Consider the following 26,376-nt stretch of genomic DNA (forward strand, 5'->3'; position numbering starts at 1 on the left):
TACCATAGTCACCTTGGAGAGGGTAAGTGGAAGCTTATTATGGGTTCTCTTGTTTTAGGTAGTGGGAAGAAAAACAATACTCTCCACAAGACAGAAGCGAGACTAGTTAAGGGAAAGGTGAACATTGTTGAGAATGAAGCCTCTACTGAGCTATGACATAAGCGGCTTGGTCACATAAGTGAAAAAAGACTTTAGGTTCTTGCAAGAAAGAAGTTTCTACCAGTTAAAGGTACATCATTATTACTTTGTACACATTGTTTGTTTGGAAAGCAAAGTAGAGTTGCATTTCATAGATTTCATTCACATAGAAAACCAAATATTCTTAATTTAGTTCATACTGATGTTTTTACTATGCAAAGTAATACTCTTGGTGGTGCACTTTATTGTGTGACTTTTATTGATGATCATTCAAGAAAGGTGTGGGCATATGCTTTGAAATCCAAAGACTAAGTACTTAATGTATTCAAAGATTTTCATGTGAAGGTTGAGAAGCAAACTGGAAAGCAGTTAAAATCTATCATAGTAGACAATGGTGGTGAATATAGGGGGCCATTTCAGCAATACTGCAGAAGTCATGACATCAGGCTTGATAAGATGATTCCTAAGACCCCGCAACAAAATGGTGTAGTTGAGAGATGAATAGAACTATCTATGATAGAATTAGGTGTATGTTCTCTCATGCAAAATTGTCTAAGTCTTTTTAGGGTAAGGTCATGAGGACAGGTGTTGATTTCATTAATTTGTTTCCATCATATCCTTTAGAGGGTGATATTCCATAGAGGGTTTGGACAGGAAAATTTGTTTCCTTTGAGCACTTGAGAGTGTTTGGCTGTAGGGCATTTGTCCATGTTCCTAGAGACGAGTGGTCCAAGCTTGACAGTAAGACTTAACAGTGTATCTTCCTGGGTTATTCAAATGAAGAGTTTGGGTACAAGTTATGGGATCCAGCTACCAAAAAGATTATAAGAAGTAGAGATGTTGTCTTCTTTGAAGATCAAACCATTGAAGACTTGGATCAGGTTAAGAAACCAAAGCCTTTCAGTGAAGAACAGGTTGATTTGGGTCCAGTCTTTCCTAACTCTGTGGAACATAATGAACACATGGAAGTTGTGCAAGAAGAACATGTTGATACAGTTGACAGAAATGATGAGTTTGCAGTTGATGATGTAGAAGAAAATCCTATAATTGAGAATGATGGCTTAAAACAGCAGCAAGAACAAGTTACTTCAGAGTTGCCTACTGAAACATAGTTAAGAAGATCTACTAGAGAGCGTCAACCTTCCAGAAGGTATACTAGTGATGAGTATTTGTTGTTTTCTTATGGGAGGAAGCCAAAAAATTATTAAGAGGTTCTGTTGCATGATGAGAAAAAAGAGTGGTTGAGAGCTATGCATGAAGAGATGAAATCCTTGCATAAGAACAACACTTATGAATTAATGAAGTTGCCTAAGGGTAAGAGAGCATTGAAGAATAAATGAGTACTAAAAAGGAAGCCTGAACCAAACAGATCACAACCAAAGTACAAGGCAAGATTGGTTATAAAGGGTTTTAGTTAGAAGAAAAACATGACTTTGAAGAGATTTTCTCACCCGTGGTTAAGATGTCTTCGATCCGTGTTGTGTTAGGCTTGGCTGTCAATATGAATCTAGAGATTGAACAGCTTGATGTGAAGACTGCTTTCCTCCATGGTGACTTAGAGAATGAAATATATATGGACCAACCAGGAGGATTTACAATTAAAGGTAAGGAACACTTAGTATGTCGATTGAAGAGGAACTTGTATGGTCTCAAGCAAGCACGAAGACAGTGGTACAAGAAGTTTGATTCCTTCATGGTTGAGCATGGGTATGATAGAACTGCTTCTGACCATTGTGTGTTTGTGAAGAAATTCTCTGATGGAGAATTTATTATTCTCTTACTATATGTGGATGACATGCTGATTATTGGTCGTGATATTGATAAAATTGATAAACTGAAAAAAGAGTTGAGCAAGTCCTTTGAAATGAAGGACTTGGGGCCTACAAGTCAGATTCTTGGTATAAAGATTTCTTGAGATAGGACGAATGGGAAATTGTGGTTATCTCAAGAAAGCTATATTGAGAAAGTTTTAAATAAGTTCAACATAGGCAAGGCAAAACCAGTGAATTCTCCACTTGGAAGTCATTTAAAGCTAAGTTCCAAACAAAGTCCTTCAAGCGAGAAAGAAAAAGAAGAAATGTGAAAGGTGCCCTGTGCATCAGCTGTGGGTAGCTTGATGTATGCCATGGTGTGCACAAGGCCTGATATTGTTCATGCTGTTAGAGTTGTCAACAAGTTCCTTTCTAATCCTGGTAAAGAACATTGGATTGCAGTGAAATGGATTCTCAGGTATATGAGGGGTACTTTTAAGACATGTTTATGTTTGGGACTAACAAATCTATGCTTGTAGGATGCACAGATGTAGATATAGTTGAGAATGTTGATTCCAGAAAGTCTACTTCTGGTTATTTAATCATTTTTTAAGGGGGAGTAGTGTCATGGCAATCAAGGTTGCAGAAATGTGTTGCTTTGTCGACCATAGAGGTTGCGTATATTGCTATCACCGAAGCTAGCAAGGAGTTACTGTGAATGAAGAAGTTTCTACAAGAATTGGGTCTACAGCAAGAAAGGTATCTACTCTACTGTGATAGTCAGAGTGCTATTCATTTTAGTAAGAATCCAACTTTTCACTCTAGATCCAAGCATATTGATGTGAGATATCATTGGATTGGTGATGAACTAGAGATGAAATTGTTTTGCCTTGAGAAAATTCATACTGATGAGAATGAATCAGATATGATGACAAAACCAATACCTACAGAGAAGCTACAATTCTGTAGAAAACAAGTGGGCTTGGTAGAACCCCTCATATAGTTGGGAGGGAGAGATTTGTTGGGTTCCCTCGTATGTGAGGGAGTGGGCCCCATATGCTTGGGGCCCAAGTCAATTACATGAAAAAAAAAGAGATCGAGGAAATGAAAAACAGAGAGAAGAGAAGAGAGAGAGAGAAAAAAAAAAAACATATCTGCCCAGATTTCATCAACATACCGATCCCGCTTCATCTGTGGTCCAATCAAGTTGAAATTTGGAGGAAATATTTGAAACTCGAGTAGCTACAATCTGAACTGTGAAGATTAGATTTTGAGCTCGGGCACCAGTGTTACTACTTGTGAACAGTAACGACGTTTTTGGGTATTCTTTCTCCAATTTTTTCTTTGTTTCTTTTGCCATTTGATGTATTTGGTAGCCTTTAGAGATTATTTTAGAGAAGATAGGTGTAACCCATTATTGTTGATAGTGGAAGTTTGAACTGAATTAGGTCCCGTGGTTTTTTCTCTCGCATTGGGGGGTTTTCCAAGTAAAAATTTTGGTGTCTGATTTATTTTTTCGTTGCATGAGTTTATTTATTTATTGTTGTTAGTTACTATTACCTATTTAATTTTGTATAAAGAAATGGTAGAAAAATCCTGATGTTTATTAGAATATTGTGAATTCACCATAACAATATTCCACACCTTTTCAATTTATCTCTTCAAGACCCAAGTTTATCCCATACAAATAATTTAATATAGACACTCTCGTCAAGATACAAATGATGTTACATGAACATGAGTGAGGTTCATTTAAATGTAATATAAAAATTGGCAAACTAGCATGAGGAGAGGTGTATGGGGCCTACATCGAAGTGCTCCCTTGAAATATAGTTTTGTCCACGTCCTTTGGGAGCTTAAATGGAATATGACATCATTGGTTGAAGTCCAGTTCTTGTATATCTAGCAAAGTCAGACCTTGCTGTGAATAATTGTGGCTTAAGATGCTATCATTAGCAGATGACTCACTTTGAGCATGTTTGGTAACATTTTCGAAAATATCAAAAAACAATTTCTAATAACAATTATCAAAAACAATTATCAATTGTTTTTGGAATAAAATTTTATTTAAAAATCCAAATATGAAAAATAATTTTTTTGACTTGCTCTTCATACAAATATGAACACTTACGTATAATACATAAGTTTTTAAAGTATTCATTCAATTGTTGCTTAAAACATTTTATGAAAAACAACTACGACTTCTCACATTAAAAACAAACTATTTTCTATCATAATTTTTTCAACGTAGTTTCGAATTTAGAGAACTCCTTTAGTTTTAAAGAATAAAAAACTATTTTAAAATCCTTTTCCTACATTAAAAATGCAAAAACAAAACAACCCTCCACCCTTTTAGCATTCACTGCTTCCCATAGGATAACGGTGGGCTCGCCAATTGTGGGGTTTGTAGAAGCCCAAAAGGCCCTAGTTTGACACTTGGTAGGGCTCTGAGTTAAATATTTTTTTTTTCCTACCTGGAAACGTGAAAAAAAAAAAAGGGCATTGAAGGGATCCTCCTCCACAAACTTGCATGGCCTCTATAGGTATGCCTGGACATGTCCCGTTTTAGTCTACTCGGGAGGCAATTGGGTGTCCCATGCTAAGATGTACTCGGGTAAACATGGGTTTCTTAGCCGTGTCAACTCATGCCTTTGCCCTGGCTCCCTCCTAGGGTTCTATAAAAGTTGTGAAAGGAGAAGAGAGAGGGGTATCCAGAGAGAAATTTGGCAGCACCAAGTTGTTTCCCATTGCAATAAAAATTAGGTTGAAACTTTCTAGAATATGAAAAAACTAATTAATAACAGATATTTTTATAGTCTCGTTGGCTCCGTGATTTCTTATGGGTACAGGCATCTTCATTAACCGGATATGGTCTTTATTATTGACTAATGAAAGATGGTCATGGTCCTCGTGGACAATGGAGAGAGCATATACAGGAGCATTCACAAGCCTGATTATTATCCAAAATTTGGGCTTAGAACCCTTACGGGCCCAAAACCATTAGCTCAGTGGCCAGAGCCCACCATTATGCCAGCGAGGCCCAAAGCAAAAGGGACAGAGAGAAAAAAAGGCAACAAAAAAGCAGCACCCATCTGTGTGTGTGAGAGAGACAGAGAGTCTGATCTAGTTCTACGAACATATTATACATTTGCCCTCAGGAAGCTTACAATGCCCTCCTGACCACTTTGATGTCTCACCCCACCAAGCGCTCCCTCAGCAACACTACCACCTCCTCGTCCGGCGGCGCTTCCCCTCATTTTCCTCCTATGAAAAAAGCCAAGTCCCAGGCCGTGGCTTGCTCTCTCGACCCCAAGAACGGCCTCCAGCCACCACCCCACCCACCTCCTCCCTCTTCCCACCACTTCCCTGACGACGACTTCGACCCCTCCGCCATGGCCCTTGACGATGATCTCAAGCCCGACGATGCCGACGCCGCGGCCTGTAGCCGACCTTCAGCTGGTGGTGTCACCGCCAATTTGTCCCGTAAAAAGGCCACGCCTCCTCAGCCCGCCAAGAAGCAGCTTGTTATCAAGCTCCTCAAAGGTTTTTCTAATCTCATGTGCTCTGGTGTTTGTTTTCTTGGTGCTTTCTCCGCATTCTAGATTTAGGGTTGGGATTGATTTTTGCTTTTAGGTTTAGGTGAGTGTTGTTTGGTGGAATTGAGTCTGAATGCCTGTGAAATAAAGGGTCTTGCTTGTGATTTGATGTGAGTTTGGTGAGCTTGTAGCTTCAGTTGCGGTTTCTGCTTTTTCTTGGATGTGGGTTTTATGCATTTATTTTAGCGTGAAATTCATAATGATTTTGGGATCTGGTTGCTGAAATTGATGTTTTGATGGAGCATAGTGGCGGCAATGTTATGGCTAATCATATGCAATTCTTGCTGTGGAACTTGGAATTGCTCTGATTTTTGGGATCTGGGTTAGTGTTCTCCCGCTTGAACAGAGTGAAAAAGGCTCCTTTTAAACAGGGGAAAAAGCCTCTTCTGAAACGGATATCGCCTTCTCAAACACTGTATGCTGGGTGCCCAGGCCAGGATATGCCCAAAGTAGGGATTTTTCTTGATGGATCGAAAGTTAGGGTTTGTCTATGTACTGTCTAAATTATCGTTTTTTTTTGGTTTGAGGATTCCTTTTACCAACGTTTTTCTGTTATTTGGTGTGGTCTGCGCAATAAAAAGGCATGCTTGCTAAGTTTCAGAAAAATTAAGTGTAGGTTCTTTGGTATTTTTCAGGTAACTGGGGTTTTACTTTGAGTCAAATTGTGTATTTAACTGAATGGGGGCTTGAATTTCATGCATGTCAATTTTCAATCTTAGTTTGAAACTTAAATTGATTTGATCTTGGGATCTTGTGGAAGATATGGTGCATTTAGCTGTATATAGCTCGGGGCTGAATGCCCCTTTCTACTGGCTAGTGGGTTTTTTTCTTTGCATAATCTGTTCAATAGTAAGGAATGCGCTCTAAATTAAGGGTTTGTACATTACAATGAGTAGTTCCAGACCAGTTGCTTTGATGCTGATAAACTTGCATAGATTCATTTATTATTTTCCCCTTTTTTGCGTGGTTCTTAAGAGCTTGTAGCAGCATATGACAACTTTTACGATATATTTACTTGTGAGTAGGAAGCAAAGATGGCTTGGAGTTTCTTTAGCAATCATAGCTGGACGATTGAAACAAACATGTAGGTTATTTTTTGTTGTCTGACTTACTGTAGATGGTTCTGGCACAAACATTTTTTCTGTTCCTATTTTGGGACATGCTGAAACTGAATGTCTGTTTCAGTAATTTTTTTCCCATTTTATAATCAATTCTTGGCTCTATTAAAAACAAGGAGTTTTTTTAGGGCTTGTGGGAGGTTCTAGGTTTAAGTCTCAATAGGGATAAAAATTTACTTATTAGAAAAAATAAAATCATTCATATACATTTTGGGTCTGCATTGTTTATATTCTTTCTAGCAAGTGTGGATTCAATGTGGTAGTTTCTATAGTGTTGTATAACCTAAGGACAAGGAGGAAGTTCCTCATAAGCACAAAATCAAGACTTAATAATATATTATATAATTGACATCAATTAGAAGGGATGAAGAGGATAGGTTAGCTTGGATGGAATAAGTGTGGCAAATCTCTGTGGCCTTCAGTATGCTCCTTCAGCTAATCATATGCTCCCTCAGTATCCTAAAGTAAGGATTCTGTGGCCTCTAATTTTGTCTCTTTTCAATGTGGACTGGGCAATATATTCTTCAGTAAGAGGAAACCTTTTGAATTGGCACAGTTTCTTTTATGGGGAAAAATCCAAAAAAAACTTGGAGGGGCTGCTCTTTTGTGCCTTTTTTGGATGGAAAGAAATAAGAGGTCATTCAAAGATATTGAACAGTTTGATCAAACAATCAAGTATTCCTTTATGTGTACCTTTTTGGATTGGGTTAGAGTGAACATAGACGACAATTCCTTGACCATGATAGGCTTTTTAGATTGGTTGAGCTCAAAGTGGGCAGAGGGAGGTTTACATCGTGTGTTTGTTGTTGTGCCTTTGCTTAGGTGTCTTTAATGCATTTTCACTATTTGCCTTTAAAAAACGTGAGTAGAGGGAGCTTGTTTTTTATTTTCTCTTCCTTTCTACTAATTTGATGGTGCTTCTTGTATACATTATGTGTACTTTGGTACATCCTTTTCAAGTGCTTTTAATGCATTTTATTCTTTTGCCTATCGAAGATTAAAATAAAAAAAAAGAAATTATGGATGTCCCCTATCTTTTGGCCTTTGGAAGTTCTAAAAAGTGACACGGTATGGTAATATATTATTGGATGTCTCCTGTCTTTTGGTCTTCAAAAGTTCTAAAAAGTGATAGGATGTAGTGTTACTTTTGTAATTCCTTGTATTCATTTTTTGCATATGCACGAAGGTTAGGGATACCTTCATTCCTTAACCATAAGTTATACTAAGGATTAAGCCTAATCACCTCTTTTTATGCTTGCCATGAGATAGGCATCCTGTGTGGTGAATTCTTCTTAGATTTGAGAATGTATTATGATATAGACATGTTCTATAGGATTGAGAAGACTTAATGGCAGGGAACATTTTGGTCAAATTTTGGAGACTCTAGGGGTGAGCAATTTAACTAATTGGAAAACTGGTTGTTTTCTGAACATGAAGGGAGTTTAGGCTTTGTGAAGGTGAGTGAACCTTGGAATTAGACGCTTGATATATAAATATTTTGGACTTACCCAATGAAAAATGTTTATTATTGTATTACATCATAGAAAAGAAGCACAATGTAGGATAATGGATGGGATGCCAATTTGTACCATGGGAGACTTATTGGTTGTTGTGTAAGACAATTTGTCTATGTCATTAATAATTCTTCCTTGATGTCAAATTCATCATTGGTGATATATACCTCTGACTCATCAAAGGTTATTTCCTTAACTTTATAAGATTTTAGATGGAAAGTATTCCATGTTCCTAGCTTTTGTTTCCCTCCAATAATCTTGATCTTGGAATTTTGGTTTCTTTAGGAAATCTTGGCTAGGGGAGGAACTGCAAATACAATTAAGGTTCTTAAGGATTACAAGGGGAAGATATAGCTATCTAGAAAACAAAGTGAGTGAAGTAGGACATTCCATTTGCTGATCAAAAAAAAAAAGTAGGACATTCCATTTGAAAAATTGATCTATTCTTTGTTCCTCAAACAAGATAGGTCTGGAAATTAGAAATCTAGAAGTTGGGTTGTTCTTAAGAAAACTCTGTTTAGCAAGTTTTTTTTTTAATGGGTAGTGGAGGTTTGGGGTGGGGGGTTGGTTTGTGCACTCAATTGGGGGATTAGCAAAATGCTATTGGGAAGTGTTTGGATGTTTTCTATGGCTTGGTCAACGTTTATGTCAGAAATAGGATTAGGATCAAATTTTGTTGTAGGGAATAAACTCTTAAGGACTGCTTTCCATATCTCTCTATTTTAGCAATCTAATCGAGAAGCCTTGGTTGTTGATTATTTGTGTTTTCAAGGGTGGCTCTAGTCACTAGAACTAAAGGTTTGTTAGGAGTTCTCATGATTTGTAGTTGGAGATGATGGGGAGTTTCATGGTTGCTCGTGTATGCTTTATTTTTTATTTTTTTTATAAGTAAATAAGCAGAATATATTAAAGCACTTGCAAAAAGGAGCAATAAAGTACACATGAAGTATACAAAATGACCCACAAGCAAGTAGGATATGAGAAAAAGAAAAACAAATACCCACCACCCTAACAACAATCACCCTTAGGAAGAAAAGACTCCAACAAGAATTCCTGGCCAATAGAAAAAACCGTCCACTCAACCTCACTAGGAGGACCCTTTTTGAGTTCAGAAACCTTCTTAGCCCGACTGCAAAACCTTCCCTCAATCCCCAACACCCCTTCCTTGTTCCTTAGAATTGAAGGGAGAGCTATTATAGTTAACCGAACACTCAAGCTTTCGGATTTCCCTCTCGGGCCGTGAAGACAAAGGTATCTTCTTTCCCCTTGACACTCTTACCCCCCGTTCCTTTTCTTGATTCCATTTTCCTAAAGAGAGAGGAAATTTCCTTCTCAAAGTCCACCAGAGGATGTTAGTTTGATGTGTCTAAGATTAGTTGTCTTTTTGTGAAGTTTATTTATTTATTTTTTATGATTATAGAACTCTTTCTCCCAAGGCATCTTCTCCCTTTTAATTGTTGTTGGATGGTGTTCTTTGGTCCACTTAAAAGGGAATTTTTAATTTCTTGTTTTGTGAGGGAAACTATTTGGGGTAAGATGTAGTCTATTTGTGATAAGGGTGGGAATCTTATGGGGTGTTTGATAAAAGAGTTAAACACTTATAAGTGAAAAAAAAATGGTAGGTCCCACTTTTTAAGTGCATTTGATAACATAAAATTTACACCACTTAAGACTAAACAAAATCAAGGACTTGACTAATTACTTGAGACAAAACAATGTAAGTGAATTTTAAAATTTTATAGTTTTTTCATTCAATAGCTATCCTTTTTGTAAAATAAATATTTTTATTATTTAATAATTTTATATTCAACTTCTACATGGAATTTTTTTTTTTGATAGATAAACACAAAAAAATTATATTAAAAGAAGGGAGCAAGAAGGCAACCCGAAGCATACAGGAAGTATACACGAGAAGCCTCACAAACAAAAAGCACAAAGAAGCATACACTCACCAACCCTCAATTAGAGCCCAACCAATCTACAAAGTTAATTAAGGAGCAGGGCTCTCCATCTAAACAAGACTTAGACCAAGAGAAAAGATTACAAACAAAGGAGATTTTCAATCTTTGGAGCGACAACGCCTCATTATAAAAAACTATCCTATTTCTTTCTTTCCACATCATCCAAAATAAATAAAGGGGGGCTGCTCGCCAAATCTTCCCACACTTCTTGTCTACAAAGGAAGCGGACCAACCAAGGAGAGTGTCTCTAACCGTGAGCTGAAGGACCCAATTAACCCTAAACAACGTAAACACAAGATTCCACAACACCCTCGCCTTGGGGCAATGAATAAGGATGTGGTTTATTGTCTCCTCGTCATCACAACATAGGAAGCATCTGTTTGCTAGAGACCAGCCCCTCCTTTTGAGTTGATCTTGGGTTAGCACCTTCCCCCAAGAAGCTTCCCAAGCAAAAAAACCCACCTTAGTAAGCACGCAAGGGCTCCATATGATTCTCCATGGAAACGGGACTGCACCACCAGAATCAAGAGTATTGTAAAGGGATTTTACAGAGAAAATCCCATTCTTAGAAGCATTCCACACCACTCTATCCTCCAACCCAGCATTGAGCCTCTTTCCTTGAAGGACCGAAAGGAGACTCGCCACCGCCTCTAGCTCCCAGTCATTAAATGATCTAGAAAAACAAGGATGCCATCCCCCCGCATCCCCCATAGAATCCCAACAATCCGCTACCCACGCATCTTGGGATACCGCAAAGGCAAACAGAGAAGGAAAAGCCTCACTTAGGGGAATGTTTCCACACCAAATGTCCTTCCAAAATTTCACCCTTCTACCATCCCCTACAGTGAAGGAAACGTTTTTAAACATCAGAGCGCCTTCCTTTCTAATTTCCTTCCACAACCCCACCCCATAGCCTTCCCTAACCTCACAAGAGATCCACCCTCCTCCTTCTTCCCCATACTTTGTGTTGATAATAAGCTTCCAAAAAGACTCTCTTTCAGCCGCAAAGCGCCAACTCCATTTACACAACAGGGCCCTATTGAGGATAGAAAAATTTCTAATCCCCAAGCCACCCTTCATTTTATGAGAGCGAACCACATCCCACTTTACAAGGTGAGGCCTCTTCTCCAACGCACCCCCACCCCAAAGGAAATCCCTTTGGATTTTCTCAAGCCTTAATCTTACAACTCTTGGAATACGCATCAAAGACATAAGATAGATCGGCATGCTAGCCAAAGTGCTCCGAATGAGAGTGATTCTCCCCCCCTTAGAGATGAACTGCCTCTTCCACAAAGCGAGTCTCTTCCTCATCCTTTCTTCCACACCATCCCACACAACCACCGATTTGTGAGGAACACCTAGAGGCAGCCCCAAGTAAGTGGAAGGAAGAGAACCCACTTTGCAACCCAATTCAGAAGCCAAGACCTCAGCATTCTCAACTCTTCCTACCGGCAGAATTTCGCTCTTTTCCAAGTTGATGTTCAGGCCAGAAATGGCTTCAAACCACATTAAAAGCCAGCTTAGAACATCCATTTGATCTTGGGAATCCTTACAAAAGACCAACGTATCATCCGCGAATAACAGATGAGATACTTGAATCCCATTTCCACCCCTACCCCTTAACCTGCAGCCGGATAGGAAGCCCCCCCTAACCGCTTTGTTAATGAGGCAGCTTAAGGCCTCCATTCCTAATACAAACAAGTAGGGGGAAATGGGGTCCCCTTGCCTTAACCCTCGAGTGCTCTGGAAGAAACCCGTTGGCGAACCGTTAATCAGAACTGAGAAGGAAGCAGTGGTGATGCACCACCTGATCCAGCCAACCCACTTCTCCCCAAAACCCATTTTTTGCATCACTGACATCAGAAAATCCCAGTTAATATGGTCATAAGCCTTCTCTAGGTCCAGTTTGCATAACACACCAGCTTCATCCCCTTTCAGCAGCGAGTCTATGGCCTTGTTAGCAATTAACGCTGCGTCAAGGATTTGCCTTCCTTCAACAAAGGCATTTTGGGAGGAAGACACCACCTTACTCACTACTTTCTTCAGCCTATTGGCTAGAACCTTAGCGAGAATCTTGTACAGACCACCCACCAAACTGATAGGTCTATAGTCACGTAAATCCTCAGCCCCACCTTTCTTGGGGACTAAAACCAGAAACGTGGAGTTAACACTTCTAATGAATTTCCCCCTCTCAAAAAAATCCTTAAAGAAGCCCATTATTTCGTCTTTGACAAAATCCCAACAAAACTGCGAGAAGGCAATGGGAAATCCATCCGGTCCAGGAGCCTTGTCCCCATTTAGCTCCGAAAGGGCTAGATACACCTCTTCCAAGGAGAACATCTTCTCCAGCCTGGCAGCCTCCTCTCTTCCAATTCTATCAAACTCCAAGCTGCTCATACTCGGGTGCCAGCCACCAGGATCCGATAACAGGTCCTGATAGGCCCTCACCACTCCCCTTTGAATATCTTGATCTTCTAAAAGGCAGATACCACTGACTTTAATCTTTTTCAAACAATTCCTTCTACTGTTAGAGTTCGCCATCTTATGAAAGAATCCCGTGTTCTTATCTCCTTCCTTCAACCATATTTGTCTTGATTTCTGCCTCCACGAGATTTCCTCCATACTCGCCCACTTTTTAAACTCCTCCTTGGCCTTCTTTCTAGCCTCTAACTCCTGCTCGTTTAACCTTCTCTGCCTCTCCTGATCATCCCAAAAAGAAACTTTGCCCAAAGCCATCCTCAAGTTACCCCCACTTTGCCAAAAACTTCCTTATTCCAATTCTTCAGCTTAACTTTTAAGGCCTTTAGTTTTTCTGAGAGGACAAAGCTATAAGAACCATTGAAATTAAAACCTTGCCACCAGCCCTTCAGAAGATCCTTAAATCCCTCCTCCTTCATCCACATATTCTCAAAACGGAAAGGAATAGGACCTCTCCTAACTCCACCCCCATCTAACAGGATTGGGGCATGGTCAGACACAGGCCTTGGGAGTGTGCACTGAGACACTCCACTAAAATGGTTTTCCCAATCCTCCGAAATCAGGAAACGATCCAGTCTTGACCTGGACTGGCCATTTAACCCCCCACTCCACGTATAAGGACCCCCCTGAAGAGGCAAATCTCTTAAAGTCAGCTCATCTAGCACCTCCGAAAACCTTCTCATAGAACCAGACAGTCTTCCTACTCTACTCCGTTCACTGGGAAATCTAATAACATTGAAGTCCCCACCGATGCACTAGGGATCAGACCACAGACCTCGAATTGCACCTAACTCTTCCCAAAAAGGTTCTCTATACCTTTTCATAGTAGGTTCGTAGACCCCCGTGAAGAACCACATAAACCCATCCTCGCAGTTCTTGAATCGACACGAGATTGAGAAGATTCCCACTTCCAGGCTTACTAACTCCAACACTCTCTTATCCCAGAACACCACCACCCCTCCAGCTGCCCCTCTTGCATTCACAGCTCCCCAACCTAAGAATCTTCCCACGCCAAGACTGTGAATAACCCCTTGGGACATTTCTTGGATTTTGGTCTCTTGCAAGCACACCAAATCCACCTTTTGCGATCTGATTAGGGCCTTGATAACCTTCCTTTTATTTCTGTCATTAGCCCCTCTAACATTCCAAGATAGAATTTTTATCTTCATCTAACTGTCGAGATTCTAACCCCACCTTCTCTGACCATAGAATTCTCCTTTCTTGCCCCAGTATAATTGATAGACCACTCAAGTTTTTTCAATTCCCGATCAAACTTAGTGGTCCCTGACGTGCCCTTCTTCAAATTTTGCTCTCTTCTTCTCTTAGTCCTTAGGAGCAAATTCAGGATTTCGCCTTCAAAACCGTCTGTGGAGAAGCCCAAGAATTTGCTAAACCTCGCCAGGTAACTGTCGTCCCACCGGCACCCATCCAGATCCTGAAGCATCCCCTCAAACTCCCCACCCAGACCTTCTTCAGCCACTGGCTTCTCTCCCTTAGAGGCTAGCACCCCATTGCTACCGTCAACCAGAATGATACTCAACGGAGTCTGCTCCTCTTCGTTGACCTCAGAAACCGAAACATCGATGGACCCCTCATTCAACGTCACTCGTCCGAAAGAAGAAGGAGAAGGAGAAGAGAGATCTCGACCCCCCCATAGGAATAAAACAGAGATCGACGTACCTGGAAGCCTCTTCGCATAGAGCTTCGTCAGTCAAGAGCCCCCGATCCATCATCTGAGAGGAAACTCGCGTCACCGAGTCTCGTGGCAGCCCGACGAGGGGATCGGCTTCTCCTCTTGCATCTTGACTTGCGCCCCTGGATACAGGAGGCGACTGCAAAAACCGAGCCCTAGGAAGCGAGATTGGGGTCTCGTTTCCATAAAAGGCCCCATCTTCCAAATCGCCAACTTGAATAGGCCCATAGGCCTCACCCGACACCCCCTCTCTTAAGGAAAGGGGACTGGGCCTTGGATCTCGGCTCAAAGCCACCCGACTTACAAGACCAAAGTCTTGGGCTTCCCCACAGCTTAAAGCTGAAGGGCCATAGCTCGGCCCACTGCTTGGGGCTGCCAGCCCACTTCCACAGTTGACCATACTGATGGGAGAGGACTCCCTACCCCCTCCCACTAGGTCGACTGGACCACCAACCCATCTCCTCTCAACAGTCCCTTCTGCAGAGGCCTCATCAGAGGGAATGAGAAGTTTTCCTCCATTACGCGCCACGTCTTGTACCTCCACCTGCAACCCCAACTGCTCCACCCCCTTCCTTTGACTCCCACAGCAAGCCACCTGATGAGACCCAACAACTTCTTTGCCTGCCCTTAGCCCGCCCTTCTCGGAGGAGCTTCCCGCTGGTACCACCTGCGAGAACCAAGGTGCAGATTCCCACCACAGCTGAAGGGAAAAGCACCTCGTCCCCAAAACTATATGAACAGAGTTAGGGACCTCCCAATCCGCACGCTTCACCAAAATCCTCGCCCATTGCATCTCAGACATGGATTTGGTTCCTTCATCCATTGCTATAAATCCTCCGCACCCATCTCCAATACTTTTAAACACCTCAAGACTCCAGAGATGGAGTGGGAGCCCTACCACCCTAACCCATGTCTCTACGGCAATGGAGTTCTTAAAGGAACACCCCACCTCAGGATTCCATTTGTCCAAGATAAGCCAATTTTCCTTAATGCTTCTTTTGCCTCTGGCCAAAACACGCTCAGCCTCTTGAGCCTGCTTGAATTCGAACAACATAATACCCCTGCCCAACACGGCAATCGACAACTTCCCCTTAACCTCCCAATTTTGGCGGGTCCAATTCCTAACGTAATCCAACTCAGGTAATGGAGCTGAGATAGAACCCCATCTCCCTATTAGACAATGTTTCAGATGCTCTAGTCTACCACGCACCTCTTTTTCCCCTACCCCTAACCACACTGACTCACCCGCCCTTCTCGGGATCGATTTAATAGCTTCTGCAAAAGACTTCATTTCTACCCCCTTTTCCTTCCACTGAACCTTTAGGACTCCTTTCGGCTTCAACGGAGCCTCTGGCACATTGGTGCTCTTTAATCCTTCTGACGGTGTCACTCCAAGACCTCTCAACCTCATAGCCAAAGAGTTCCATCCACTGGCCTGACCCTTCCCTTCAGGGAAGATAATGCTGTATCTTTTTGCTTCCATATCTCGGACAGAGCATAGGATGAACCTCCCTGCCTTGTTCAACCGTCGCTCCATTCTAAACTTTTTGTTTCCCTCCAACCATTCAATAGCCCATCTTTGATCATCCACCTCTCTGCAACAGGTTTCAACGCCTTCCAAAAGACAACAAAGGCTAGCCTCCCCAAATCTAATCCAAGAATCAAAGCCCCTACTTCTCTCCCATATGCATCCTTTCAACTCTCCACCCGACTCCTCAACCACAATCTCAAACAATTTGGACTCCACCACAAACCGACTTCTTCCTCCCCTAAGTCTCATCTTTTTCTTGTTCTTAAGATATGTTGTTTACAACTTATACATGGAAAATGAGACACATGCACACACTAATAGAGGAGAATTATTTTCCTTAATATTTTTCTTTGTTTTTCCCAGCATTTTTTGAGAACCTAAAAAAATTATTATGATGATGCAAATTAAACATTTCACCTTTTTTATTTTATTTTATATATATTATTAGCTATTTATGAGATATTTTTAGAATAAAGTTAAATTATGTTCAATCATAAATCTACATATAATTCATTTATTATTTATAATTAAATTATGTTAATTAAGATAAAAAACATAGGAATAAAAGTGGTGGATTTATGGAAAGTATATTGAATCTGGTGTTTTGAATTAAAATTAAACTTCTTTTAAAATAAAGTCTTTATCATATAACATGAAATTAGACTTACAAATAAAAAGTCTATGTAATTAATTTTTTCCTTGTAATTAAGATTTTGAAGTTAACATAGAGATTGGATGAAGATTTAATATCTTTTCTTAGTGAAAGGTAAACTACCTAGAAATTTTTTAAATATTTATAACTACTTTTGAAATAAATAATGGTTAAAAATTTTAAATATATTTTTGTAGGATAAAAAATTTACTAACCATAATACACAAAATTGTATTATTAAATAAAGATTTAAACACTTCAACAGTATATTTTTATTGCATGAAGTATTGTGTACAAAGCTTAAATTTTTTAAGGGATATTATATAATAAATATAAGATTAATTTTGTAAAGAGGAATCATTTTCAGACTTCAATTGTTTCCAGCATCAAATGGTCAAATTAAATTCAACATTTAAATCTAAGATCATACCAAATAATTTTTCCCTTTTATTAATTTAGCACTTACAGTTCAGTTCTTAATTTTAAATTTTATCAAACACTGCCTTAGTTAACTGGTTTTCCTCTGCCAATTCGAACTGAATTTTTAATTCCTGTTTTATGAGGGAAACCATCTGGGAAAATATACTCTGTGTTTTGTTTTTTTGGGTACCACCTTCTTCTGTTCAGGAGTCCTTGATGGCAGGCTTCTCCTGTGGTGAGAAAAAGGAGGATAGTGTGGAACACCACCCTTCCCAGATTATTTTGGCATGTTTGGAAGGATCTGAAGCAAAGATTCTTGTTGATGGATGGAGCAGGCTGTGTTAGCTTTGAGAGATTTGTTCCTTGAATCATTTTCTTGCCTTAAATCCTTCTATTCTTAAAGGCCCTCTTGGGAAGGTAGTTTGCCTTTACCTGACTACATCAATAGAGTGGATTTGTCCAAAGGATTTCTGGCTTGGTCTTTGGATCTTGGCTCTTCACTTCTCCTCTTTCTTCTTCCCTTGTTGGTGATCTTTGTTTAGTTCATGTGTATTAAGGTTTGTCCCATTTCTGGTGTTAAATTCATAATTTTTCATATAAAAAATTGGTTAGACTGTGTAGGAAAAATTGTTCAGACTGGAGGTAAAAATTCAGGCTTTGCTTGAGGGTATGATGATTAAGGGTGATGCCTTGGTGATGATTGGATTGCTTTGGGGCTACTGTTCCCATGGCAGTGTGTTCACCTAAATGCAGGAGTTTCAGACATTTCTAGAAGCTTTTATGTGTCCTATAGATGCATCCCTAGGTTGTCTAATTAGGGATCTGACTCTTTATACTGGGAATTGGGGAGGGCGTCTAGAGGGTTTATGGTGCAGGACAACTCTGGAATTGTCTACACTCAAATAAGTGGACTGGGTTTTTAATCTTGCTTAGGGTTTAAGGAGAGGAATGGGGATTAAAAATTTATGGCAGCGGAGACAAGTGAAATCAAATATTAGAAAAGGAAGCATAAAGAAAAAGAGAAAATTTTAAATCTCATTAAGGCCTTCTAGGATTCTCACTTAGAAGAAAAACACTATAGTCTCACCATTGAGAAATGCAGGGCATGCAAAGAAACTATAATGTTATTGATTCTCAATACTTAATCCCATTTTACGTCAATTATCTTTATTCATAAGCTTTAGAAAATATCAAATTTTGAATAAAGCCATGCAAAAGTAAACCTAACCTATGTAGTAAATAGTACCTAATTAGAACTCATATTACTTTCCTTTTATTTTTTGATATAAATATTAAACCTTCTGAGAAATTAAAACAAATTAGAAACTTCCTTTTTAGAGTTAGAAAATTACTTTATAGAAACTTCGTCTAATAAAGTTTCTAATAAAGAAGACTTCTAGATTATAAGGACTCAAAATGGAAACTTTTAGGATAAAATGATTATTTTAGAAAGTAGAAAGTTTAGAACTTCTTCTAGGGAGAATTTAAAAACTTTCCAAATTCTATATAAAACTCAAATACTAATTACTAACTAATGGTGGTACCTTCAAAAAGAAAATTACCTAAATACCCTTAATCCAGTAATTTATGATTGTTTTAATTCTTTCATTCCTTTCTTTAGTAAATTTTGGGGATTCATCTTCATCAGTTTAGAAACTTTTTCAGGGATTGCAACCACTTGGGTTGTATCTTATTGTTTTGGCAGTGTTCATTATTTTTGTTTCTACCTTTTTTTAGTTGATATTAAGTGTATTTTGAAGGATTCTTCATCCATCCATACCTTTCTGCTTTTTCCTTTTTAATAAAGTTTTGTTTCTTGTAGGAAAAGAATTATGTAAGTGATTAAATATTGTTTTATATTGGCAGTCAAGTATGTGTGTTTTTTCCTGTCCCTTGATAAATTATCAAGGATAAAAAAGGAAGGGCCAATAGGCCGCTGTATACATGTAGAATACTAGCCCTCTACCCTTTTTTATGGGTTGTGTCCCATATTCATACGTCCATTCTTGCCTATCAACAAAAAAGAAAAAGAGAAATTTTATATCCGTTTTAACAGTGTGCTTGTTTGGATATGCACATTCTATTAAATTAGTATGTCTTATGATAAATACTTGGAGTTCAATTTGACATGTTTTTGTGTGGCACCTATCAAAGTTTTAAAAGGCTAAAGGTTGTCTTAAGGTGTCTTGCCCAAATGAGGTGAGGTGTAAGCCTCAAGGCAGAATGAGGCATAAGCCTCAACTTAAACACATTAATAATAAAAAAACTATCAAAAAATCAGAAATTTTTTTATAAAGTAGAAAGAAAATTGAATAATGAAAAGGCATAAACTTCATAATGTTAATGGTTTCTAATTTAGTTCCTTTTTTGCTCTTATAGAATTTAACACTCTCTCAAGGTTTCATCAAATAAGTCACTATCACTTGTAGGATCCTCCAAGGAATATGATCATATCCAATTGTTATGTTATCCTCTCCATCGGTGTTAATATCCATCCATTCTTTTTCTTTGTCCCCTAATTGCAATGGTAATTTTTTTTTTGTCTATCAATGATAAGATAATGATTATATATGAGATTAGTCACTTGGACGGTCAACAATTCCCTTATTCTTTATTCTCAATCTCTCTTCGTTTCCTTCCATTAAAAGGTTAATTAGAAGTCAACTAAGCCCTTATTTCATAAAAGGTTTAAACAAGTTGGGACCCAATACACAACTCTTGAAATCTATATCAAAAGCCCACAAAAGTATGGATGATAGAACCTATTAAAACTGATTGAATATTGGGGCTTAAACCTCTTATACAATGTATACTAAAAGCCACAAAGACCAAAAACCCTTTGGATATTTGAGGCTTATGCTTCAATAGCCTTGACGCTATAGCCTCAGAGCAGTAAACCTTGACAGGGTAAGGCTTAAGCCTCAATTACCCTGAGGCTATAGCCTTAAGGCATAAGTCTCAATAGTCTTTTAAAACATCAGCACCTATTAGATTATGCATGTAGAATTCTTATGTTATTTTACTGATTACTGTTGCATATGCTAATCAACTGTGGGAAACTAACAAAATTTTGTTCAAGTGGAGAATAATCCGTGGTAAAGATTGGAATGTGGAGCATTAAGATCAAGAGCTTCAAAACCTCTTTTATCTGTAATTTTTTGGAGTGCGTTAGAGAGTATGGGTTTAGATGAAGTGTCAGTGTCTATGGTAGAATTTGTTGATTGGTTAGGCAACAATAATAGAGAGAGGGGGAGGGGGGTGCTTTCCCCCTTTCATCTTGTTTCATGCCTTTAGCGCCCTTCTATACATCCTGTGTACTTCAGTGTGCCCTTTTGCTGGGCGCTGTTAGTATATTTCTTTGCTTGCCTCTTTGCTGGGGTGGGGAAGATGAAGAAGAAGGTTTGAATTCTGAAGAATCATTTACTTATGTTTGTATTGAGAAAGGCACCTGATATGTTTACTATTTCTTTTTGTTTTTGTTTGTTTGAAGCTAAACCAACCTTACCCACAAATTTTGAAGAGGATACATGGGCAAAGCTTAAGTCAGCTATTAGTGCTATATTCTTGAAGCAACCTGATCCCTGTGACTTGGAGAAGCTTTATCAGGTTCATTCAACCATATATATATATATATATATATATATGTATTTTTATTTTTCCTTTTTCTGAAATATTTATAAGTTGTCTATCTGATTATAAACCCAACATATTGTGGTTAGGCTGTTAATGATCTCTGCCTCCACAAGATGGGTGGAAATCTCTATCAACGGATTGAAAAGGAGTGTGAATCACATATACGTGCAGCATTACAATCTTTGGTTGGCCAAAGCCCAGACCTGGTGGTTTTCCTATCACTTGTTGAGAAATGCTGGCAGGACCTTTGCGATCAGATGTTGATGATTCGTGGTATAGCCTTGTATCTTGATAGAACATATGTAAAACAGACTCCAAATGTGCGTTCGCTCTGGGATATGGGTTTGCAGCTTTTCCGCAAACATCTTTCTTTATCTCCAGAAGTTGAGCACAAAACTGTAACTGGTCTCTTGAGAATGATTGAGAGGGAAAGGTAATTCAGAGTCCTCAAATTTCAGCTATTTATACAATTTTTTTTACCAGAATATATACATTTTTCAGAGTCCTATATTCATGTGGGTATTCAAGTTGTCACCAAGCTTCCACTTAAACAATTTCAATTTTTTAAACTTTTGCCCTTAGATTCATCCTGAATTCCCCCTAATAAAAAAAACAGGGTTTCTTTTCTTGTTTCTACACTCATTTCATATACCTTGAAGGAGAACATGAGCAAAGATGTTATGTCAAATGCCCTAGTTATTGGGTGCAAGCTAGATCCAACCTATTCATGGGGCAAAGTTGATGGAAAACTGTCCACTGGCTGAGTTCCAGGTCATACCACGAGAGAAAAAGGATCAATTTTTAAATATAAGTAATTTCTCAAAAATTCAAAATTGAGTTGATAATCTTTTTAGATCACTTTGGACCAATAAAATTTTCTTCGGGATTTCATGATAGAAAAGCTGAAAAGGCTCTTCCAAACCAATTCAGTGATGTTCGGTTTTTACCTAAAAAAATTGTATTGAGGGTTTGTGCACATGGTGTCATATTTTGCCTTTTACAAAGTGATTCAATTTTATTTTTTTTAATTTAATGTGAGATCTATTATGTCATGTATGTACGGTTCCCAAACTAAAATTAGGGACAATACTTTTAGTGCAAGGAATTTATATCATGCATGGAAGTTGGTGTTAAGCCGACTTAGCTTTCTGCTTGATTTTCTTGCCTTTTTGCTACATTACTAATTATATTTAATTGTATATTCATGAGAAAAAATGACCCTAGGAAGTTGATCAATGAGGTATGGGGTTGTGTTGTTATTTTGTTGTTGGCTATTCCATAAAGGATTTGATTATCATCTATATGAACTGATCTTCCTCTATTTTTGAAGGATGTTTGGATGATCCATTGTTCTTGACTAGCTTCTTTGTTAAATGTTCTATTTATTTAACATTTTGTAATGTAGAGCATTCTATTTTTGGTCTTCAGATTAGGTGAAGCAGTAGATAGGACTCTCCTTAATCATCTTTTGAAGATGTTTACTGCTCTAGGAATTTATTTGGAAAGTTTTGAGAAGCCATTCCTCGAGTGTACGTCTGAATTTTATGCTGCTGAAGGCATGAAATACATGCAGCAATCAGATGTTCCGGATTACTTGAAACATGTGGAGGTGCAATTTGTTTTTTCTTCTACTACTATAAGTGATATTCTCTGCTCTTTCTCACCTTTTATTGTATTTCTAGTTTATTGGCTGTGCAAATCACATTTATATTCTAGCTGACAGAATGTTCATTCACAATTTATGTTCACGTCTAGAAGATATGAGGGTGATGCTTTCTTGCAGATAAGGTTGCATGAAGAACATGAAAGATGCTTACTGTATCTGGATGCAAGCACAAGAAAGCCCCTGGTAGCAACTGCAGAAAGACAACTCCTTGAACGCCACATATCTGCAATTCTAGATAAGGTGTAAATCATGGCATGATTGTCTTTCTTTCTTCATTTGTTGCTCTTCTACCTCTGCCAGGTTTTGTGTTGTTTTTAAAGTACATATATGTTTTCCCCTTCTGGTCCATCCAGGGTTTCATGATGCTGATGGATGGAAATCGAATTGAGGACCTCCAGAGGATGTATTTACTATTTTCAAGGGTTAATGCCCTCGAATCACTAAGACAGGCCCTTAGCTCTTACATCCGAAGAACCGGGCAAGGAATTGTTATGGATGAGGAAAAAGATAAAGATATGGTTTCCTGCCTGCTGGAATTTAAGGCTTCTCTTGATACAATATGGGAAGAAAGCTTTTCAAGGAATGAAGCATTTTGCAACACCATAAAAGATGCATTTGAACATCTCATTAATCTCCGTCAGGTTAGCATAATCTTTGCAGTTGCTCTTCCCTTCTTAATTGCAAAGTTTATTTATTAATGATTGTATAGAGAAACCTATTCTTGATGTAATTTGATGAGAAGGGTTGAAAGGTGGAAATGTACATTAGAGGAAAGAATAAATTAGGGTCTTGAGCAAGGTTTGGAGTTTTAAGCAAATTTGAAAGTTTTGACATACCTTGAAAATTTATCCATTTTAAAAAATATTATATTGGACTGAATTCAATTGATTGTGTTTTTCCCCAGAGGATCAATTTTTATCATATTTTTGGATTCATCTTATAATGCCAGTGGACCTGATATATAAAAAATCTGATAGAGAGCTTCATCAGGTTGTATCCTATGAAGAGAATGCATTAAAAGAAGGGGAGCAATCCATGTTCTCACGAATATACACAGAGACTTAAAGAAACTAAATTAAGGAGAAATTTTATTGTTGCAATTTGGCCAGATATCATATGTAATATTAGGCCTAAAGATGTTCATATGTTGGATCATTGCTTCAAAACAAGACACATTTGTTTGTTATCATTGTAAAAAACTCATTTCCAATTTGATTTGGAAATGAGTTCTTAAGGGTTCTGCTGACAGAGTTCCAGAAATTTTTTATACAAGTGTATCTCCAGGATCAGAGTCTTGCTGAGGACATGGTAACAATTAATGTCTTAAAAGCTCCATTTGTATCAATAACCAGACAAATAGGAAATAATTTGACTTGCACATGACGCCTGTAGTGGATTTAGAAATATTGTTTTGTAGGTTATGAATGACTTGTAGGATGCTACATGGGGATATGGTGAAAAAATCGCAACCTGTATTTCCCCTGTTCCTATCGCCATTTAGGCTCCTAGCATCAAATAAGGAATAGTAGTAATGGAGCAATACCATTTTAATATACAGAAAAGTGGCATCCTTGCTTTTGCCCGATTGACCATAGAAATACTTCGATATTCATGCCTTTGATGACAGAATCATGCAACTTTTTTTCTTTTTCTTTTTATCTCAAAGAAATAGGTAATAGAAAATTTATAAAAAGAATGCAAAAGGCTGCATTTTACTAAAGTTTTAGTCATTGAAACCTGGTTGCAGAGTGATTATGCCACATCTGATTATCCTAGTATCATACTTTGAAGAGTACTTCTAAATTCATCTATTTGTTGAAATCAAACTGAAAGTTGTCAACTAAAAAGTGCTGAATGGATCATGTTATATAACTATTTACCTATCAAAAAAAAAAAAAAAAAACTAAAAAGTGCTGAATGGGTTTGATTTACAGTTGTTGAAACATTTGTGAAAAAGGCTCAAAATCATGTAGTTTGCCATCATCCTGTTATTACTGTTCTCTTAGAAGCAAAAATTGACTTCTATGCACCCTGTATTGTAATATGCATATTTATTTTTGTAAAGTTCTCTCTGATTAGCTTTTGCTTGTTTTGTACTGTGCTTACAGTGACTAATTATTTGAAGTAGTACTCCTAGCTTATATTTCATGACCTTCACATTATCACTTACAGGGTGTATATATGATGACTTCCACATTGAATTGATAATTATTTCTTAAAAGAAATTTCAATTCTTCAATTACTCACATTCTTCTTAGAAGGACTGTTGAATTGGGTGACCTATGTGTTGCTTCCTGCATAATGTTAAATGGTTCAATCATTTTTTATTCAACCCGTTACTATCTTAGGATAAGTTAAACCTGTTTAAATTTGGATTATTTCTTATGGTTCATTGAACATTACTTTCAGTATTAGCCCTTAAAAATTTTAAACTAAGAGTGTCTTGTGCTTCTTTTAATAGAACCGACCTGCTGAGCTTATTGCAAAGTTTCTGGATGAGAAACTTCGTGCTGGGAACAAGGGTACATCTGAAGAGGAGTTGGAGGGTACACTTGATAAAGTTTTGGTTTTATTCAGGTTTATCCAGGTAACATGGACATGTTCATGATGGAAAGCAGGAAGTTTAGTTTAGCATTGTTTTAGGAGTTCCATTTCTATATCAGCGATTGTTGTTTTTGCATTGCTATATAGTTCTGTTCTTGTGTATATTGTCAAAATGATGCCAAGGAATATCTCATATTATCTCCTGTCAATTAAGGGTAAGGATGTGTTCGAAGCATTTTACAAGAAGGATCTGGCAAAAAGGCTACTGTTGGGGAAGAGTGCATCAATTGATGCAGAGAAGTCAATGATCACTAAGGTGAAGGATAGATTGTTTGTAGCTATTCCTTGTAATTTTTTTTATATGTTGTCTGTCCTTACTAGCAAGTTTTCCTCATAATTACAGTTGAAGACTGAATGCGGAAGTCAGTTTACTAACAAACTTGAAGGAATGTTTAAGGTGTGCTTCTTTGTTCCTTTCAATGGTTTGGTTCAGGAATTGTGACTAAGGTTTTTAATCTGTTTGGAAGGTCTGGTCACACACACACACACACACACACACACACACATACATAGAGTAGGACATTGACCCTGAACATCCCACAATCCCAACCTGGGCCTTTATCACTTGAGCCAGGGCTCAAGGGCTATGCTCATGGAATTGATGCTGGTTTATTATCAAAATTGTAAGGCTAATTCATTATGATTATTTTGACTTCGGAGTTTCAACTTTCCAAGAATTTAATGGGTGCTACAAATTGTGAGGATGCTAATGTTAGTCATGGGGGTGGCAATTGTTTGGTTAACCTGACTGGCATGGATTAACTTGAGTTTGGATGGATGTTTTTCTTTTCCTGGAATTTAAGGTTTAATTGTTTGATTTAGAACATGGCCTAGATTCTTGGCTTCAGAGTGCTCTTATTACATGTGGAATCTTATAAGTGAAAATTTGGTAAGTGTACTCTGGGGATAGTTGGGAATTGTAGGCATTAGTGAGCACTTGAAAGTTGATCTGCCCCACCAGTGCTGCTCTGTAAGCCTTGGCATCATCCCCTGTTGGGATGAGTCCATTAAGGTTTATTCAAGAAAAGTAAGAAAGGAAACAAAGAAATCTTACATTGCCTTATTCAACTTCATTGATTGGCTGGGTTCTTGTTGATGGGAGGGAGTATTTTTGTTTCTCTTGTCCTTTTTTGGCGCCTTGTGGCAACCATTGTATATGTCCTGTGTACTTTGGTGCTTTATTAATATATTTTGTGCATTTATGTATCAGAAAAAAATAAGAAGAAAGGAACAAAGAAATCTTACATTGCCTTCACAAAGGGTATCTGAGTAATTTTACTGGTTTGAATTGTTTGGATTCAGAGTAGTAGTTAGTATTTGAATCTCTTTAGAATGTGGAAAATCTTCCTTGTTGGAAATTTCTTGTTAATAGAATTTTCCATAATTTCAAAACTTTCTTATCATAAACAACGTTTTTAATGCCATTTTAAGGAGTTTTAGGAAAGAATTAAGAAACCTAATGGATTATTGTTCAGTTTCTTTTCTCTGGTTTTGTTGTGCCCATATAAATAAAGGCTAAGTTGGTGTAGACCCAAGTTTTGATGAATGTTAATATTTTTTGCATCATTTGTGTTCTTCGTATCCTTTAATAGTGTTTCTCTTCTTGGTTTTAGAGATGTTT

At 38.1% G+C, this 26,376-nt stretch overlaps 1 protein-coding gene across 1 annotated transcript in view; it reads left to right on the forward strand.

Annotated features, from left to right (window-relative positions):
* Nucleotides 1-4,953: 4,953 nt before the first annotated feature.
* Nucleotides 4,954-26,376, forward strand: part of LOC100233055 (cullin-4) — a 37,669-nt gene continuing 16,246 nt past the window's right edge. The window contains exons 1-9 of the mRNA XM_002270728.5: nucleotides 4,954-5,432; nucleotides 20,343-20,458; nucleotides 20,572-20,918; nucleotides 21,914-22,094; nucleotides 22,269-22,391; nucleotides 22,505-22,792; nucleotides 24,613-24,738; nucleotides 24,910-25,011; nucleotides 25,099-25,152. Of these exons, the coding sequence (XP_002270764.2) occupies nucleotides 5,078-5,432; nucleotides 20,343-20,458; nucleotides 20,572-20,918; nucleotides 21,914-22,094; nucleotides 22,269-22,391; nucleotides 22,505-22,792; nucleotides 24,613-24,738; nucleotides 24,910-25,011; nucleotides 25,099-25,152 (1,692 nt within the window). The 5' untranslated portion in view covers nucleotides 4,954-5,077. The remainder of the gene's footprint in view (nucleotides 5,433-20,342; nucleotides 20,459-20,571; nucleotides 20,919-21,913; nucleotides 22,095-22,268; nucleotides 22,392-22,504; nucleotides 22,793-24,612; nucleotides 24,739-24,909; nucleotides 25,012-25,098; nucleotides 25,153-26,376) is intronic.

This window comes from Vitis vinifera, chromosome 10 (genome assembly GCF_030704535.1).
Source record: "Vitis vinifera cultivar Pinot Noir 40024 chromosome 10, ASM3070453v1".
NCBI lineage: Eukaryota > Viridiplantae > Streptophyta > Magnoliopsida > Vitales > Vitaceae > Vitis > Vitis vinifera.